General features: G+C 44.1%; 1 protein-coding gene across 2 annotated transcripts; it reads right to left on the minus strand.

Annotated features, from left to right (window-relative positions):
- Positions 1-1,805: 1,805 nt before the first annotated feature.
- Positions 1,806-20,697, minus strand: LOC135394484 (ubiquitin carboxyl-terminal hydrolase 46-like). 2 transcript variants are annotated; one of them, XM_064625243.1, is made up of 10 exons: positions 20,591-20,697; positions 19,603-19,683; positions 16,797-17,013; positions 15,584-15,664; positions 14,327-14,347; positions 13,220-13,443; positions 12,355-12,515; positions 12,146-12,278; positions 11,641-11,784; positions 1,806-3,094 (listed from the first exon to the last, which is right to left on the minus strand). In XM_064625243.1, the coding sequence occupies exons 1-10, from the start codon at positions 20,591-20,593 to the stop codon at positions 2,993-2,995; spliced, it is 1,167 nt and encodes a 388-aa protein (XP_064481313.1). In that variant the 5' UTR covers positions 20,594-20,697; the 3' UTR covers positions 1,806-2,992. The 2 variants fall into 2 exon arrangements, with proteins under 2 accessions (XP_064481313.1, XP_064481314.1); XM_064625244.1 differs by lacking the exon at positions 14,327-14,347.
- Positions 20,698-21,015: the final 318 nt, after the last annotated feature.

The following is a 21,015-nucleotide window of genomic DNA, read 5'->3' on the forward strand; positions in this document are numbered from 1 at the left end:
ATTAAGCCCGTCATGAATACGTTTCAACATACATACGCTCTTTTCCCTTTCTTTTTGCGGTTGTATTTTAGCGTTTCCCGTACCGCGTCTTAAGCGGAGCAGTCGACCTGTCGCCCTGCTTCCTTCCGCGCCAGTATAAGTGCTCCGCTGATCTGACGTCACAACGCGCCTGAACGAACTGGGAGAGATCACCTGCGCCTACTCTTATAAATTAATTTCCCCAGAAAACGCGTGCTTCCCAAAAGAAATGTTTTGCGAGACTGTTCCTGAATGTAGCATGTTCGTAATCGCACGAAAAAAGAAAAAAAGAAAAACAAGGTCGATCCATTTGTGGATCCGACGGAAATGTGTTAGCATTAAAACTTGAAAACCCTTTGGGAACTCTCCTTCACAACGCTACACAATCCTTCACACGACCCTACACAACGCTAACGCAAGACAGCATCCGCAGCGAAACGAGCCTTTCGGGCTTCCTCCGATTCAGCTTGGCGGCGCCGTCTCGGGTCTCGCAGCATCAGACTTCCTTCGCCGCCGGTCTTCCGCACACCTTTCATAACCCATAGCGCGCCCACGCAGACACATCCACTATCACAGCGGACCTGCCGCCGCGCCGCGCTCTCCTTACCTCTCCACTCACCGCGCCGCGCCGTGGACCACGCCGCTATAAACCTCTACCCGAGAAATGTCATCATGACGTTGGTAGACACATCGAAACCAAAACAGATCGGAAGGGGAGAGCTGGGTTCCACGAATGGTCAGTTGTTCGCTGCCTGATATTGAAAGAAAAGTAGGACCGAAGGTCGCGTCCCTTTCAGAGACCATCGTAATCACCTCAAGACCGCGGCTTTCGGGCGCGACCTTGTTCGCCACTAGCTTTGAACGTAGTTCAACGTTCAACTCTACCAAACTCGTGGCGCTGTCGAACATTATGACGTCATTTGTTTACAAACAGGTAGAGGTCTATTCTTTCGTAGCGAGGACTAACACATGCTAACACATAAAAAAACAAATGTTCGAGGTGCGTTCCATTTGCTCTTTTAACTCGAGCAAGCGAAAGAAACACAAAGTGACGTTCTTTGAACTGCTGCGTGTTCTTATCATGGGGTGTCTCACTAGCTGTCATCGAATCAAGGAAATCAAATAACCCTGGAAAAAGGTGCTGACGCCAGGAATCGAACCTGGACCCTCCTAATTTCCAGTCAGGGATGCTACCGTTACACCACTACAGCACGTGTTCGTAGTCTGCCTCGGCTAATTCCCGTTGTTTATGTCATTAAATGTGAGATAAAAGCCCATGGACAAGCCTCATCTGTGCTTGCCTTTCCCATAAATGTCAGACACACATAACCCAGTGATTTGAAATGCAAGCTCACAGAGGTGGGTCTTGCGTTTCCTACGCGTTGCACGAGCCTGATATATCTTCATCTTTTGTCTCTGCAAGTTACCTTTTCCCCGCCGCAGAGAGCACTGCAGCAGCTTTTCTCCTCCCCATTTGAGGGCATGACAAAAAGCATGGCAAAAAATGACCGTGTGCCTTTACTTCTGGGGTCACGCATCAAAATGCGCAGTTGTTGTTGTTGTGCAAAACTTCTGCCTTTCATAATTAGAATGTTCATTAGTCAAAGTTATTAGGGTAACACCTCATACTGTTGCGACCATAAGGTGATCCAGGTGACCTAGAATATTGAAATTGAAAAAAAAATGAAGGCTTTTTCCTATTTCACAAAATTTTGCCCATTTACACAAATACTCTGAACACTATCCACACATAACCCGCAGGCGAAGGACGCAACAACACACAACCCTACTTTCAGTGGCATTTAATTCAAAAGCGATGTAACTGTACAATATTTTACACGATAGGGAAGGCTCGACTCTGAACAGACCCTGTAGCGAGAAGGAAGTGACTGCCCGCAATTTTATTTTTTAGTCAATACATGTTCCTCTCTCAAAGAAAAAAAAGAGAACACTGCATCACACTTTCTCATGATCTCAGGAAGACAGTAGAGTTATATATTCACTCGCCTCCTTGTCTGTAACACAATGACGCAGTCGAGAAATATCATTACATAACAAGAGCTCAAGCGCTTTCAAGTATCCTTGTTCAGGGTCCAGACCATAATAGCTCACGGCAGCAGTCATCATGACACAATGGTGGCATCAAAAACCAGAAGCAAGTTTTCGATCATGCAACCCCCAGAGATTGGACATCTCCATACTAAAGTATCGGGGCACAAATGTTGAGCTGCATACTCACTTGCATATTGCTCTCATTTCCCTCTTACCTTGAAGATCCCTGTTCTTGCAAGCACACTTTTTTCACCATAGTTCCAATCTTTATGTAACCATATGCAATCCCTAAATGTGCAGTCACCTTAGTTGCTTACTCAAAATGGAGCACTCAGCGCACTGTTCAAAGAAGGTGATATATGCATGTAGCTGTCCTGCTTTACCACACACGCCCTTCCATCCTGTTTCCGTTGTGCAGAACAACTAGTATTTGGATTCAGAAAGCCTCTCCCTTCACTTCCTTCAGGCCTGGATCATAATGTAAAATAATGAAATGCTATAAATTAATCTGTACACCGTCGCTCTTTGCTCATAAAAGAGAACACTAGACCTATGTCACTAATCCACGCTATACATTGACGGCTTTCGAAAAGAAACTCTCTCACTATTTTTGTACACTCAATAAAAAAAAAACTAAATGCTGTTCTTCGTCAACTAAAAGAGAGAAAAAAAAAGGGGCAACACACGGGGGTCGATGTAGACAGGGAAACGCAAAAGCATCCATCGTATAATATATAGCGTCTTTTTCTGTCTATATAAAATCTGCATATGTACAGGTTTGATCACCAAATGCTTCGTGCCATCTCCGTTGGTTGGGGGTTGAGATTTGAAGCACTAGTGAGAATCTTTTGCCATGCTCTGCTTCCCTAGTTTTCATCGCTCTATTGCACCTGGTTGCTTCAAAGTTATCAAAATCACTGAGTCACTCTCTCGACTGGTAGAAGAGAATGTAACCAGACTCCGACGTCTTTGGCGTGTCTGACGTGAGTCCGTAGAAGTCCTCTATGGCTGATGCGTCTATTTTCTGCAAAAGAGACAATAAACACGTTGGGGTTACTCTTCTTGTCTGACTCGTTTGAGCTGCATTGGTCTATGCTTGTCTTACAAACTAACAAGAGCCTTTTGGACTGCTCCTAACCATGTACAACCAGCCCCCCTCTGTAGTGCATGGCCATTATTGGCAATCCACTGAGCAGAACGAAAATATGGGGCTTCAAATACAAAACTAAAGCCTCCAGTTTCATAAATAGTGAACAGATGACAGCACTGACCCACTATGAGTGTTAAGGTATTCATAGGTTCTCCTCTGGCACATTGTTTTGCAGGAAGCCACTACAGTAGATAGATGTGTAGTTATATTTAGATAAATTTAGGCAAATTATTTAAAATATATATATATATATATATATATATACAGAAGAAATAAGTTCGCACAGAGCACCACCAAAGGAATATTTTCAGATGACTTCATTTACCGTATTTTCACGCGTATTAGCCGCACCGCAGATAAGCCGCAGGACTCCTTTTTAGATACATTTTGAAAATGTTTTTGCAGATAAGCCGCACTCGCAGATAGGCCGCGGGTAATACGACGCGACTGCTTTGTGCGCTAAACCAGTGATGCACATACAAAATCAACAGAGATGCTCAACGCTCGTCAGCGCCGTACACGCTGCCAGCTGCCCTGTTCCCGTACTTGTCCGCGAAGTCGACGACTTTTAGTTTGAAGCCGCTGTCGTGGCTGTGCCTCAGTGTTGGAGCCATGCCTCACCTCTAACTGCCGTGCCCGTGTCCACGAATGCTGCTGCTCTCGTCAAATGAGAACTGACGCTTAGCTGACCACGTTTTATCCTGATGACAGGTGTATTGAACCCTTCCTGTGTGTCTGCCGACAAAGGAGACCGTGGGGAAGGCTACAAACCCTGTCCACATTCCTGTGTTGGCATGATGTATAACAAAGGAGGTCAGTTCTAGTGTTCTACTAAGATCGGATTGTGCCCTTGTTGCGTGTTTTTCCTGGATTGACGGGTTAGTCCACTCGAATGTGGAGTGGAGCCGCCCGCGTTCGGTATTGTTCGTGCACTGGCAGGGCGGCACTGTTCCGAAAAACATGAGGCACTGTCGGCCCTTTCGTTTAACCCGGGGTATGGGGAAAGTACCAGGGAAAAATACTCACCAGATAAGCCGCACCCACGGATAAGCCGCAGAGCGTCCGCAAAAAAAATAAATCGCGCATAAGCCGCGGCTAATACGCGTGAAAATACGGTAATTCATTTTGAAATTACACAGACACGACATTTCGAACGGTGGACCGTTCTTTTTCAAGTGAAAAGATATAATGAGTTGGTCAAACAGAAAACACTCACTTTCGTGTGCTTCGACAGTGGTGGGGGAAGGGAAATCGCAGTGCGTTGAGGTTGCCGAAGGGAGGTCATAAATTCTGTGTGCGGGGTCCTGTCGAGTGTGTTTCGCACGTGGGTGGGGGCTTTGGGGGGGGGGGGGGGTCTTTCCCTAAGACGCATTTGTGTGGAAAGGACTCGTTTGCGTCGCGTAAACGGGTGTAGCTTCTTGTTGTGTTGTAGGCGTTATTATTTCTTCATGTTTTTCACAGTGGACAGCGATCCCGGGTGTTCGTTTAGTGCCGGATTGAATTTATGTATTAAAAATGATTCCTTCATTTCACGATTCCTATCGCTCTTGAATCCGGATTGTAATATGGCAATAGCCATATTACAGCGTAGGGATGTGACACGCTGTGCCGATGAGAGCCAAGAAGCTCGAAACGGCCGTCCACAGCTGGGATTGTGGCACGCTCGATCAGTAAACATATGCCTCACGTGCAGCCATGGAGCATTTGCTCATTTTCATATTTGTATCTGTACTTACTGGCTTTGCACTGCTGCCTCCAGAGCTGTTGTTAACACCCTGGAACATTGATGTCTTGCAAAGACACAGCATTTGTGCCGACCCAAGAGCGTGTCACATCCCTACGCTGTGCCGATGAGAGCCAAGAAGCTCGAAACGGACGTCCACAGCTGGGATTGTGGCACGCTCGATCAGTAAAGATATATATTCCCTTCACCCTCTCATATTGGGGGTGAAGGGAGGACACATCTTTGAAGATGCGCAGTGGACAAAATAAAGAAAAAAATGGCGTTCCTTCATGAATTTTTTGCAGACAATCTATCGAACGGATTTTTGTTCTGAAAACGGCAATGGTACCAGGTGACCGAAGGGACCAGATGTTCTCATTGGGACGACCTTGTAGCTTTCATAATTGAAAAGTTAATTATTGAAATTTACTTAGGACATTGCCATAGGTGCTTGCTGATGCCCTCCTAAGGAATGCCGTTCAGCATATGCTATAATGGAATTGATTTCATCTCGAAAAAAGGTGACATATATGTTCGCAGTTAGCTGGGACACACTGTATATACAGTCGTGCCTCGTTAATATGGACACTTTCGTCCTCGACCAAAATCGTCCATATTATCGTATACAAAGGAAATAACAAAAACAGCGATGAAGGTTTGTTGAAAAAAGTTCCCGAATTAGTGCCTGCTTGCAGTTATACTTGGTTGCAAATCGATTTAAGGTTAGCAAACCCTTGGCAACACATAGAGGCTGCTACTCATCATCATTTTCCTCAAAGAATTGAAGAACCGTTTGAGCCATAGCAGATGCGACCGCTGGTTCGGCGTTGCTCAAGTCGTCGATGCCAGAGCCTGACAACTTACCTTGACAACTGTATTGCCTCTATTCTTGTAAGCTGCAGAGCGACTGCACTATGTTTAAACTAAAAGCACAACTCCTTGCATGAGGGTCAATCCCATGTGAACGTGTTCGGAACAGTCATGACGTCATATGGGATTTTCTAGGCCTTTCATGTCCACAAATAACCCCTCTTTCTCTTATAGTTCTTGTGGACAGCTGTGAAGGAAAGGGCATAGCTCCCTATGCAAGGGAAAGCCCTACTTTCAAAAGTTCTCCTGCAGAATGTAGGGAAAGGGCTGCTCTTCATACCGATATCGTACATATAATAATGAGCCAAAAATACATAGACTACATGTGATTTGTACCTTGCTGGACTGTCCATTGTCCGAAAAGCGAGTTTCCATATTAATGAGACAAAATGCATTGAAAAAGTTTGGTCCTCACAAAAATCGTCCATAATTCAAGTTGTCCGTATTGACAATTAAGGCACGACTGTATGTATACATTAGGGATTTATACTGATTTCACTAAGGCATTTGACTTTCTGGACTATTCAGTGCTTTTGGGCAAATTGAAGAGGTATGGGAATTGGGGTATAGCCCTTTTGTTTTTTCAATCGTATCTAACCTCATGTAAGCAGTACATTTCGATAAATAGGGACTGCTTGAGCAAGCTCGAGGTATTGTCGGATGTGCCACAGGGCAGTATTCTAGGCCCATTGTTAATGTTGTAATATAAATGACATAGCAAACACAGCAGCAGCTGTTAAATTTTACATTTATGCGTAGGATACGACTGTGTTTATCTCAGGTTCTGCCCTTGACCAAATTGTAGGTCACGCTAATGTAGCTCTTGTTGCAATAAACTGTTGGGCCGCAATAAATTGCCTGCCTATAAATGCAAATACAACAAAAGCTGTGCTCAACCAACGGAAACAGAAACGGTATATTACCGAAATTGGAGATGGTAACGGAAACGGAAACGCATACCACGGGTCTGCATTACCAGAAGCAGAAACGGAAACGAATTTATCATCCGGTATTGAATTTGGGTAATAGCTGTTCCTGTTGTGCGACGACATTTGAGTGACTTTTCATTTTTGTTGTTTGTATTTTGATGACTTCATTCCCTGTAATGCCCTAAATACTACACAAGAGCATGAAAAGAAAGTGCAAATTGGATCTCGAGGATGCATTCCTCACTTACGTCGCCCCAGTCCTCATAACCCCTGACATCAACACATGCCTATACTCCACCATAGCACGAGGATGCCAGCCTATGATTTTCAGTTACACATCTTGTTCTTTTTTTCTTGTCACTGTGGTCATGGCAGTATTATTTACTATTGAGAGCATCCGCCTATGAATGCGACATTGGATGAAAGTTATGCCCGTCTTGAGTTGCTGGATGACTGAAGACTGAAAACATTTTCCTACGAGTACGTATATATACAGTCGGACCTCGATGTAGCGAACGTCCATGTAACGAAATCCTCTACGTAACGAAAAAAGTCTGTTGCACATACATGTCTCCATAGGCATCAATGTATTTTTGCATTCCCCATAATGAAGCATTTTCATTTGAATATTCTGTGTAACGAAGTCGGAAGACAGCAAAAATCCGCCATTACACAGCACCACCAGCCTCGTCGCTTGATGATTCATGCTTCCTCCCCGCCACGGGAGGGAGGGAGAGAGGGCGATCGCGAGTGTCGTAATTGGTTGTGGAGATTGTCACGTGAAAGCGAAGGCCTAAGATCATTGGCAGGATTGACAGAGCGGGAGCTGCTCCCTCTCCGCATCACGTGTGTTGTCGAAAGCCACGTCACGCTGTTGTACACTGCTCCACTTGCCTGCCGTACGTCGCCATTACCGTTTCGTGCGTCCTCCCTGTAGTACACGTATCGGCTTTGCTATGAGTGCGGCCCAAAAGCGAAAGGCGGTGTCACTGGACGACAAAATTGCCATCATCGATGCTGTCTCCAACGGGGAGAAGAAGAAAGACGTCGCTTCACGGTACAGCATCCCACCGAGTACGCTATCAACGATACTGAAGACGAAGGAGAACCTGCTGAAGGCCGCAAGTTCTGGAGCCTGCAGTGGCAAACGAATGAAGTTGAAGGCTGCCACCTTCGAAGATGTGGACAAAGCCGTGTTTAAATGGTTCACGGACATAAGAGCCAAAAACATCCCCGTAAGTGGTGCTGTCATCCAGCAAAAGGCGAAGGACTTCGCTTGCTTGCTGGGTTGTGATGATTTTAAGGCAAGCACCGGGTGGCTGCAGAAGTTCAAAACAAGGCATATGATCGTCGGGAAGACTGCAAGCGGAGAGTCATCAGCAGCGGATATGAAGGGGGCATCGGCGTGGAGCCAGGATTGCTTGCCGGAGATCCTGGCAACTTACGAGCCCTGCGACATCTATAACACCGATGAAACCGAGTTGTTCTTTCAAATGCTGCCAAAGAAGACATTGGCACATAAAGGTGACCACTGTCATGGCGGAAAACAGAGTAAGCTACGTCTGACCATTCTGCTCTGCACGAATATGGACGGGAGTGATAAGCGTGTCCCGCTGGTCATCGGGAAGAGTGAAAGACCACGGTCGTTCAAGAAGGCGACGAGAATACCTGTGAAGTACACCGCGAATGTGAAGGCGTGGATGACACGGACCATCTTTACAGAATGGCTTCACGAATTCAACGCAGATGTGAAAAAAAGTGGACGGAATGTCTGCTTGCTTGTTGACAACTGTTCTGCACACCATGTGGGAGACTTGCGACTGAGCAACGTGGACCTACGCTTTTTTCCTGCCAACTGCACGTCTCTCATTCAGCCTTTGGACCAGGGAATTATTAACAGCCTCAAGTGTGCCTACAGACATCGCCTGATTGACCTGAGGCTTGACCTTCCAACGAAAGTGGAAGTCTCACATGCGGTGGAAATGGTGGCAGCGGCATGGCAGTCAACGACGTCCACAACGATCACGAACTGCTTCCGGAAAGCAGGATTTACTGCTGTTGAAGACACAGCGGCAGTCGAAGAAGTCGAAGACGCTACGGAGCCGCCACCTGAGTTTGTCTCTGCTTGGGAATCCCTACAGGAACGCGAAGACTCTGTGCCAGCGGGCGTGGGGCTCTCAGACTTCCTCGCTGTCGACGACTGTGTTGTGGCTACTGAGGAGATGAACGATGACAAAATCATCGACTCTCTGCGTGATGCTGCGGAAAATGAAGACAGTGATCCAGAGGAGGAACCCCAGCCAACAGCTGCTGAGGTAGTTACCGCTATAGACACTCTGCGACGGTACGCCAGTGCACTGGACGATCAGGAGAAGGCCCTGGAAGCTGTCTCAGTTTATGAACGCTGTGTGCAGCCGACACTACAGAGAACGGTCCAGACGAAGCTAACGGACTTTTTTGTGTCAACCTGAATGGTGTCGTAAGTTCGGCAACTAATTTGTGCAATAAATAGTTCGGTATTTCGTAAACAAGCGTCCCGTGCGTATTTTTGGTGCACTTTTACGACTGTAGCCCAAAATAGGTCGGCGCCATTTTGGCATGTTCGATGTAGCGAATTGCTCTCTGTAACGAAGGAATGCTCGATCATTTGCGATTTCGTTATATGGAGGTTCGGTGGAGGTTATATTTTTTTTATCTTGCAACATGTGCGCATCCCAACGACGTAAAATTACTTGTGTAGTGTGTACGCGTGACACCAAGCAGCACTTGAGCAAAGCAGGGTGCTGATAGAGCCGGACGGACTGTCCTCCCGCAGCTCTGTGACAACCGTTCCATTACTGGAAACAGTAACGGAAACGAAACGGAAACGAAATTGAAAGGCCGGTATCAGAAACGGATAACGGAAACGAAAATATAGCAGTAACGAAAATGGAAACGGTAATCAAAATACGTCCGTTATCCTTCCCTGGTTTTACCTGTTTCTTCCTCAAATTTACCTCCCAAATCGCACATTTAGTGATTCGGGTGAAACCAGATTTCTCCCCGAATCTGGGACCTTTTGAACCCCGGAATCATGACGCATGACCGCAGTAGTGGGAGAGAGAGACGTACTACCTACGGAAAAAGACACTGCAGGCGTCATGTGGAGGCGCACGTGGCTTCTGGCCGTCCTGCGTGTGTCGTGCTCGTTCACACATTCACTGAATACTTTCACTAGTGAACTCATTTTGTGGTGTAATGGAGGGTCGCAGCAAGAAAACTGCGGAAATTACACACACTCAACATTTGATATGCTCAAATCCAACATTGGGAACAAGGCTATTCGAGAAACCGGAAGCCGCATTTGTGGCAGAAGTGAGGTAGTGTATCACTCGTTAGTGAGGTTAGTTAAGGATAGGTTCGCGCAGCTTACCTTACAGTAAAAAGCAGAAGCACTACTCTCGTACGCGCGACTTCTCGTTTTGTAACTGTTTTCTTTTTACATTTCTGGTATGTATACCTAATAAGCATGTCAGCCCCGATTTTTTACCCGTATCATATCATTTCAGAAATTTTACACCCGAATTCACCAGAACTGGGTGCTCCTGTTTTCCACCCGATTTTTACCCCCCGAATTTTGCACAAAATATTTCCAGAAAACCTCAGACCCTAAATATAACACTCAAAAACTGTGTTTTTCCACTTGTACTGTCCTACTGCAGTTATAGCGTGTTATAAATAGAGCCTGAAGTTTTAGGGTTTTACCCGGTTCTTCCCCGAATTTGCATCCCGAATTGAAGGTTGCCTCTTTAGGGTGAAACCCGATTTTTACCAGGCAAATTGCCACCTCTGGGATGTCTGTAGGAATGCACCAAATTACTTGTTTGGCAGAAAAATGCAGTTACATCACCATTTGTACCAAACCGCTACAGTTAGTTTGAATAACTGAGCCCGATTTCTCCCCAATTTTAGCGTAATGGAAGTTTTTTTCACCTGAATTCGCATGAATTTAGTGCACGTGTTTATTTACCCGATTTTTACCCCTGAATTTAGAAAAAAATATTTCCCGAAAACTTCAGGCTCTAGTTATAAACAGAGGATTTCCAATGGGAGTCAGTCTAGGTCGTCCTGGCTCTACATGAGATGACAAAATTCCTGGAATTCCTGTTTGGAAAAAATGACAGTGTACTTGGAAGCCCCGACAAAACGACACCAGGGAACTGCTGGTGGAACGTATGGAAAATACTATTGTCGTACTTGAGTGACTTAGTTAGTTACATTTTACGCATTCTGACACGTTCTGAAAGGATGGGACTTGATTTGACCACTAATACAAAAAATCTCTGTACGCAATATTTATCACATAAAAAAGGCAACCAAACATCGACGCCCGCGTGCCCACTTAACTCACTCTGCAGGGCAAAACAAGGAGGACAAAAACGTCACCGGTGATGTAATTACGGTTCCAAGGGCAACCACACTCCAATCGGGGTAGGCGTTTCCCGCCTTTTTTGTTTTGTTTCCCTCTGTGCAGCAGATAATATTTCTCTGAACCACTCAGGCTGTACCATAGTGACGTCAAAGCTAGTTGTGGGCATTTCCACCGTTGCACGTGGTCACAATTTTTAAAATCGAATTCTGCTATATTTATACATCTGTCGAATTAATCCCTTCGCATGGTGCATTTTAATAGGCAGGATAACCGTTTGGATTAAAAAAAGGGTAGTGACTGAAGTGCTTTCTGTGCTTCTCTAACCAAAAGTGGTAACTAGATACAGTTAAAAGTTATTCTTGTATAAAAGTAACTAGTTACTGCAAAAAGTAACTACAGTTACAATTACTTCTTGCTTCGTTACTACCCAAAACTGAAGCAACGAACAATTGAATAAATATTTCAAAATACGCAATAAGGCACTCACATCAACAATGTCGTCATCAAAAAGGAGCCAGAGACCATGACTTTTCACTATGGAGATGTAATGACCTCTGTTCGGACCGCTCCCACAGTGGATGACTACTGCCACGAGGTCATACATTCGGTCAGGGTTGTAGGCATCATCTGACTGCAAACGTGCAAAATCACCACATGACTTAGCGATGACGCAGCACATCATAGAGGCATTATGGTTGTGTCTGAGAAGGGATATGAAACAATCTGGGAAATATTTTTGATCCCTCTCAGTTTTCAATTGAACTTAATTAAGGAACCTGCTAGAATCAATCTTCAAACCAGTAACCACACCACCATAGCCACAAAACAAAAGGAAACTAGTGAGGGCATTTCTCTACATTTGAAGGGACTGCTTCATAAAAGTCACTTACTTTTTGATACAGTTACACATCTGAATATTCTTGAAGAGGTTCAACGACAAAGAGTAAGAAAATAGAATGGCGTGCAAACAATCGAAAATGTGTTGTACATACTGTGTTGAATAGCCTAAGTTCTAGAGGAAAGACCACCCTGTACGAGAGCTTTGTATGCCGGTTCTGCTGTTCTGTGTACTTGAATCGTTTAAGGTGCAGCGCTAGAATCATGGGTAATTTCTTCACACGCATTCTGCAAAGAGACAGAATCTATCAGAAACTGTCCTGTGAGTGTGGGGCGACGGCAGAAGAAAAACGCAGTGCAGTACCTCTTCTGTGCTTCCTGCTTGCTGCAGCAGTTCTCACAGTAGTATTTATGTTCACTACAGAGGGTCTCCGTGTTGCTGAACCCCCGTAGGCAGTGAGTGATGGACGTATTCTGGCTCACGTCCACAGAAAGGTCTAAGAAGTCCTCATCTTTGCTGCTCACCTGCATTTATCGCACGTGCACTTTATTGCATATTCACGTCAAAATTCATTTCAAAGTGAAGCTAGAGCAAGACAGCGTGACAGTTCGCCTTTCACTTTTGAGTTGGACTTTGAGCCTGATGAAGTGCAAGCCCTGCACGAAGGTCTCGTTAACCTTTTGTTTTAATAAATTGCTCGTAACAATCTTTTATTCATTGCACTCATAGTTGGAGCCTGAAGTTTTTGGGAAATATTTTTTTTCTACATTTGGAAGGTAAAAATTGGGTAAATAAACATGTGCACTAAATTCATGCAAATTCGTGTCAAAAAACTTCCAGTATGCTAAATTCGGGGAGAAATCAAGCTCAGTTATTCAAACAAACAAACTGTAGTGGTTCGGTACAAACCGTGATGTAACTGCATTTGCTGCCAAACAAGTAAGTTACTGCATTCCTATAGATATCCCAGTGAAGGCAATTTGCCGGGTAAAATTCTGGTTTCACCCTAAAGAGGCAGCCTTCAATTCAGGGTGAAAATTCGGGAAAGAATCGGGTCAAACCCTAAAACTTCAGGCTCTACTCATAGTAAACCGAATTTTCGACACAGCTTTCTTATCGGTTCTACTGAAAATGACATTTAAAACGTCACTGTCACACTGGAGATGCAGGCTCATTACCTTCACTTTAGAGTTTTCTCAGCTGTTGTTGCAGCACAAAGAACACTAACCGTTTCGCAGTTGAGGCATCTCGTCTCGTTGGTGAGTGTGCCCTGAAAGATGTCGTGCACCCATGTAGGCTCGGGCTTGGACTGCTGAGTGCCTTGACCTCCTCCAGACATTTGCTGCCCTACACCAGCTGCCGCCTGCGTGCAGTTCTGGGAGGGGTTCTGCTCCCCAGCTGACGAACATCTGCTTCCTTTAGAGTTGCTCTGAGCCTGCTGCTGTTTCTCAGCTGTAACATTTTGCATGTGTGTAACTCATCATGCACACGCCATGCTGCTAAGTTGCAGCGATGAAATAATGTGTGAATGGTAACGCTGCATTGGGAGTTATACCTGCCATTATTTGCTAATCAGAAACATAAAACTAGACTTGATTACAGCTTTAGAGTCTTTTTGAAATTTGAGGAACACATTGCTTGGTGTTCCAGACTACTAACACTACTAGAGCTACTACAGATAGTCTAAGGTCTGATATCATATTTATGTGAATGTGTACACCTGTTCAGCAGAAAAGATAACACTCCAAGCTGATAGCCTCTCACCACTCTCAATAACAGTCCACAAGACATTAATGTAAAGAGAAACAAAACATAGGCACTATTCCCTCTTTCCAAGAGGTCCTCATGCTACTGTCTGTACTGTCAAAGCTGAACGCCAACACTACAATAACTGTGCACTTGTAGGAAATGATGCATAGGCATTACCAATAGTGCGAACGAGAAGCTGCATCATATCACTATGCTCACCAGTGCACAAGTGTGCAGCATTTTGCTCGTGAAATTTTTTTGGTTCAGTCCTTGCTCCACATACGGAGTACATTTTGAGGCAGGGGCTATTCTCCTGTTAACCAGAAAGCAGCCCTGGTTCAAGCTTGTGTCCAGGTCTGGGTTTATGTTGGACTTTTGCAGAATTTCAGAGGACAGCTTCATGATTGGCTTTTTAGAACATGCAAGGATGCTGAGAAAAACCCCTTCAATTAAGGTAGTGATTAATTAACTCCCACAAATTCTCAATAAAGAAAAAGCTCTTTCACAGATGAATTTCTTTTGAATACTGCTAAGAAACATGTGTCAAAAATGATGTGGTGATGCTATATGGTCAACAAATCCTTACTGAGGATGTCTTGATCTGCCTCTGTGTGGAAAAGTAGACACTCTAAGCATGACATTATTTAAGTACAACATAGAAATGTAGTTCAATGATGATGTGAAATAAGCATGTATGCAGAAAAGTTAAGAATGACCTGAGTGTCACACAGACAAAATATGGATATTTGAAAAGATGACAATACAAAAAAATATGAAATGTCAGTCTTCTAGTTACATAAAGCAAAAAGGACAATGAAGAAATGATTATTAGGCATTTGTAATGTGCATCCATAAGTTATAAACATAGAATTTCATTTCACAATTAAATTGATTGGAGATTGAGAGAAAATAAAGGTATGAAAAGAAAGAGGTGACATTTTTTTGCCCTTTCCCTTCCACCTTTTAATTATTAGTGACATTTTAATTATTAACTGCCAGTTGTGTCAGTTCTTCTGTGCACCGTTATTAGGACGTACTGTTCATGGACACACATAAAATAAAGTTTGAGATTGGGATCTTTCCCTTCAAACTTTATATATGCCGCCCTTCTTGAACGAACAGGAGCCCGCACACTCTTTGTTGCATCTACTAATGAAGCTGTAGCTATCTGCGACTCAGATTCTTCCTCATGGTTGAGCAATTCATCTGCATGATCATCAGCAGTCGCTGCATCCACATTTGTTCAAGTCATTGCATGTTCGGTCACTAAATGGCTTCCTCATCCAATTCAGCCATTCTTATCATGCCTCCAATAATCTGGTGACCCGGACATGATTGGTGTTATCCGTAATATCATGCGTGGCCTTTTTATTAGGCAATGATGATTTTATTGCAATGATGCCTCTTGGTAGATGAAGCGGACATAGGTTTTTACCTCAGCTGTTAAACCTGGTCTGGCAGTCCAGAAAACAACTAGGGAGGGCTCTTCCTTACATGACACGATCTACATGAAAGCACCTGACTGCTCCACTAGCTAATGATCAAAGACTGAATATCAGGAGACTTGCACCTTCTCACCTCAAATGATGGAGCTGGGATGGATAGCACAAAAACTAAGGGAGGACTATGAGCAGAGCAATGTTCTCAGCAGATAAGGAAGCCTAGCAGGCAGCAATAGTGAGTGACAGAAGATAAAGACTACATGGTGAATTTATCCAGATACCTCATCTTGCTGCACGGCTGCATAATATCAACCCTAACAAAATTGCTTACAGACTTCGAAGCTTTAAATAGCACACCCTACAGAAAAGAAAGAGAGAAGTGCAAAAAAATAAAACAGTACCTTGTAAAATGTCAGCAATGGTATTCAAGAGGTAGTTGAGAAACTCATGAGCATCCTGTTGCATGTAGTTATCAAAAAGTTCTGAAAAGACACAGTGAAGAGCATTAAAATCCAACGGCAACAACAACTTCATTTTATGATGATCGGTGATGTGTTAAAGCACCAAGGGCGATAATGCAGGCGGTAATTTAGTTGATGAGCCTCACAATGTGGGCCAAAGTCCTATGTTGTCCATAAAGGCTAGTAGTACCTTTTGGTCAGAGCACTGATGGGCTGGATTTGACCATGGACCAAGCAATTTTCTCAGACTGCGAGAGTTTAGCTGATTTAGGGACTCAAAGGGTGGTCCTGAAAGGTTGGTAGTGTGGGCAGTGGAGGACGATATGTTCTTGATTTTCAGAAATGACTGGAGTGGAGAGTCAACTTGTTGCAAGCGGTAAAGCCAGAGTCGTAAAAGACGAGTCGTGTCCAATGAATTAACGCAGCAACCTGACAAGAGGTATTTCATGGCATCTGGAAACCAAGTGTTGGGTCCACTCTTGCAAGCATGATGTGGAAAGAATGTCCGTTGCCCAGTGCCAGGTAGCCAGGGGGGTGCCATTAAGTCGTCAGAGTTCAACGACGGCCACCTCTCAACAGTACAATAGTTGTGTTACTGACACTTAAGAAATTTCATGTAACTTTTTGGCATTATGGTCTGGTGTAGGGTTAAATTAAATTGGGCGATTAATTTCATTTTGATTAATAATTAGTCAGCTAACGTAATTAACAGAATGTCAAATCAAGTGTCATAAAAGCAAACGCGATGCACCAAACCTTCCGGGTGCCTCCAACAGAAAGAGCCCCCTAGATTTTGTATTCACAATCATCACTAGGATTTCGTATTCCCTAGCACCACTACACTGTAATAGTCTCATGCACAGGTAACACAGCAACCTTCAAAGTGAAGCTGAAATAGTTGAAATGACTTCCAGGTCAATGCAAATCTTGGGGTTTTCAGGAACCACAAAGATTCTTGGGCAAACAACCTGCAGATTCAAATTTACACAAAGCGTAATAGTAGATGAGGCAATTAAGTATAGAAGGACAAACACAACACAAGCCTCACAAGAGCAAGTTACATACTACAATTGAATAATGGCAGTTGAGCCCTTTTCTTCAACTGCCATTATTCTATTGAATCGGTATTCAATTCATACAAAGCATTACTAACCGTTCTCCTTACGCAACCTGGCAATGAACTTTTTGGGGGCAATGGTGCCTGTTTTCTTCTTCTGATTGGCTATGCTGTGGAAGAGGTCAGCCAAGCAGGTGAGCAGCGTCTCCTTGGTTCTCTTGTTCTTAGCCTTGTACTCGAGCACTTTCTCCCGGAACGGCTTGCAGAAGTACAGGGCTTGCAGCACCGAGTTGCAGTAGCACGTGTTGCCAAACTGCACACATTGTAGATTGCATCACATCATTGCACGCATTCTGCCATTGCATCACTCCGGCAATCGCAATTGCTCCAAACAAGGTCATGTTACTGGCGTTTATGCTCAGTCACTCGGAGCAACCAAATGTAAGGGACACAACTGTCATTACTTCTAGCAATAAGTATCTTATGTGTGATGCTGCAAAAAATGAGGAAACGTAGGCTGGGAAGAGGTTCTACTATATCTCAAATTGCACCACCCATAAATGCAAGCAGTGCTGTGCAGCGTCATATAAATGACAACCTGCGGAACAATGGCTGGCAGACGGTGCTTTGATGCTGCTAATTAACTTCTTTCATAATCACGTCGTGGTCTAGTGGTTCTTCAGCAAACTACTCTAGTCGCGCGCCAAGCTAACCCATGGGGACGACGCTCGACCCCACTATATCATACTCGGGCCGAGGCATTCCGACCGGGTGAATTGCACGCGTGCTAAACACTGCCTTTCGAGTGAACAGAGAATATTCAAGGTCACTTTCAAGGTCACATGTGCCACAAGCATGCACACAAGCACTTAGGAGAGAAGTCCATTATGGCTATTTTAAGGAATTGTTCTTGCATTCTACTTTGGAAAATTTCACTCAAGGCATCTGGTTGGGCGAAAAGTTGCTTGCTTAAGATGAATGCTTAAAGGAGGAGTGAAAGACCCCTTCATCACCTTTATTCTCATCTGCGGTACATTGTGCAACAAGCAGTGTCTGCTCTCACAGAGGTACGATGATCCTGGCTGATCTATAGCTCGCATGTGAGCCTTTTGGCCAGAACACACTTCCAAAACCCCTGAACTCCTTCAGAGAGCCCATAAAAGAATGAGGGAGGTTGATGTCACTCTGTGACGGGTGGGAATGGGGGGTTGAATTGCTCTGTGATAAGACAACATTCAGAAAAATTATTTTACGTGGTTGCTCCTGACAGGGTTCAGAGCAATCTCAAGTGTCAATTTCACTGTCCCTTTAAAACTTCAATTGTGAGAAAACATTGCCCATCAAATGGGGGAATACAGTAGGATTTTACTGTAATAAAACTAATCTGCAAAGTGGTATATTCGATTACGTCCACTGCAGATGAGACAACAGAGTACGGCAACAAACGTGAAGACGCAGAGGTTCCAGTGTTTTTGTTGTGTGTACTTTTTCTTGGAGATCAGTCTATGATTCCACTATTATTCTGAATTTCGGATTAAAAGCCAGTTAGAGAAACTAAACTCCGAAAGGCAGCCCCCAAATCTGCCAACAAATAAACTCCAAGAACCTGTAAACATTCTGAGTCACGTGTCTCTGAGTGTCATGTGTCTCTTATAAAGGGGATCAATTTGCTCGCAACTCGATTCCTTCACTTGACAGCCCAAAAGTACTACAGAGATGTCACTTATACAGGCTGCATGCCATAATGCACGCCACCATTCAGAGGCAATATCACAGCAAAGACAATGTTACAGCATATCATGTGGCATTTCCTGGTCCAGCCTTTCCTCAAAACATAGCAGAGGCTAACAAGAGAGGGGCTGATGGCAAGTGATGTTCCTCACGTACCCCGCCAATACTTGCTTTAAAGTGAACGCTGTCTACATCTTTTTGTGGCTCAAGGCTTCTTTTGAGGCTGCTCTTGCATGCACAGCAGTTTGCATTTTATGTGGTACACCATCAACATTGCCTTTACCTATGTGCTTCATTAGAATATTATATTTCACAGCAAATTGTTACACAAGGAGGTCAAATGTCCACCTTCATTTGACCTCCTTCTGAACTGGATCTGTCACATCATACGCAGCATCTATAGCGGACAAATTTTAGGATAAACGTCGTACCTATTGCATATATCTCACAACTGTTCCTATATCATCACCCACATCATCTGTGTGGTAAAAGCTATTACTGGGACCCAAAATACCTGGCATCTCAAAATGGTGCACTAGTGACGACTATGCATTACATAGCGACCAGAGCCATCGCAGGGCAGATCTGAAGCTCCCCCCCCCCCCTCCCACGCTGCCGCCAGAAGCCTTGCAAACAAAGAAACGAAAACGCCCATCTACACTGCCAAGACCGTCAATTCAAATTCTCTTAATTCCTACTTTATACTGTGTAACCAACCTGGCAGGGCTTGCCGTTCAGCGCCCTCTCTGGCGAGGGCGCCCGGGGCGGCTGCCCCTCTCGCACCCCCGTCACTACGGCTCTGATAGCGAGGTACACCTTGTGCTTTACGGAATTTGGGGAATTAGTGTTTTGGGCAGCTATGTAGTTCACACACACACAGTGTTACAGCTCAGAGTCAAAATCCTAAAGTGTTCTTGAAGTGCCCACACATTTATTTTCATGAAAGTAAAAAGTTGGGAAGCACTAGGAAGCACCAAAATATATATACGGCATTTTGTTCTGGCAGGTCGAGCCCCCTAGGTTCGTGAGGCATACCAGAGCATAAATTTGCTGTACCTTGGGTGATTGTAAAAGAGAATTTTTGGCATCAGTGCACAAAAAAGTTTCTACAATTAAAATACACATATCCAAACAGATTTCAGACAAGGGTGCAAAAAGGTTACAAACATACATTTACGAGCCCGAAGTAGTGCTCATTTGACGGAAACTGATCGTGACCTATCTCCTTCTCCAACAATGAACCATTTGCTCCCTGTAAAATAAAAGAAAAGCACATAATGCACACAGACATTGCAGTATAGCATCAGAAAAGGCAACGCAAAGAGTCAACAAAATTAATTTCAGTGTGGGTTTGCCCTGTTGGGAAATTACTATGATTCATTGCACCCCACTTACAGGTAATACGACCACAAACAGGAAAACTTGTTACTTTGTGGTGGGTGAGTGCTTGAAGCCCTGATTTAATATATAAAAAATAACTAATTTGAAGGATTCTGCAGTATATAATTAACTTATCCCGCAAGAAATTCGATTAGTTTGCGTATGTAAACGATGTTGAACCTCCCATGATGCACTGTATACAAACGCTCACGCTTCGGTTTGTTCACGTTTGGCATGGAGAGCGGAGTAGTTTAGCTTTTTCGGCTATATAGAAAAATATCCGTTCAAGCTCAAACCAAACCGCGTAAAGAATATGTTTCAGCGCACATACTAAACACTCTGTCAAGCACTGCAAGAAAACGGTGCAGCTTGCGCATGATGATAAAACATCATCCCACTAGAAACGATGACCGAGCTGCGCTATCAGATTATCAACAGTTACATCTGATGAGGAGTTGAACTACATTGACGCAACCACAAATACATCGTTGGTCATCAAATTTCTTGCAAAGAGAACTCTGCTCGCTGTCTACGTCTGCCACATAAAAACATGCTTTTAAATGTGAATTACAGGAGTCGAAGACACCTCGAAATTGCTGTACATTGTGAAATCTAACTGTAAAGCCGACATTCTATCGTGTCTTGATGAGTAACAGCCGAGAGCAATCAGGTGTTCAACGTTATATACGCTTCAAAGAGAGGCAGCTCGTAGAAATTGAGCGTGTATGTAGATGTCTTCCATGCAGACGTAGACGCAGATTTTTAGAAAATATACTCACCATTTTTCATTTTTTCAGGTCAAACCTTGATCACCTTCTTCGCCTTCAACAGCGCCATTTTTGTCGCCTGCTGTAACCGGCGGCTTTAGCTTCCAGCCATAGTTTCGTAATTTAAATACGCGTTTCTGGAGTTAGCTTGTTAAAGTCTTCCAAACCAAATATGAAATGTCGCGCACTCGAACTTATAAATAATGTGCCTCAACTTTGATCATCATCTTTGGCAAAAGTCATTTTTGTGTGTTTTTGTGTGCTGCTTCCAGGCTTCACTCGCTTCACTCGCTGACTTGCTGCGTACACCGGATATTGCCCTTGCAAGTAACATCACAGTATCCTGGCGCACCTATGTACGTTAAAACTGGGCCCGCAAATTTAACTATTTGCAATTCCCTTCCAGTTACTTTGTAAGAAACATGATCAACTATCAG

The sequence above is a fragment of the Ornithodoros turicata genome, chromosome 5 (genome assembly GCF_037126465.1).
Source record: "Ornithodoros turicata isolate Travis chromosome 5, ASM3712646v1, whole genome shotgun sequence".
In the NCBI taxonomy this organism is placed as follows: Eukaryota; Metazoa; Arthropoda; class Arachnida; order Ixodida; family Argasidae; genus Ornithodoros; species Ornithodoros turicata.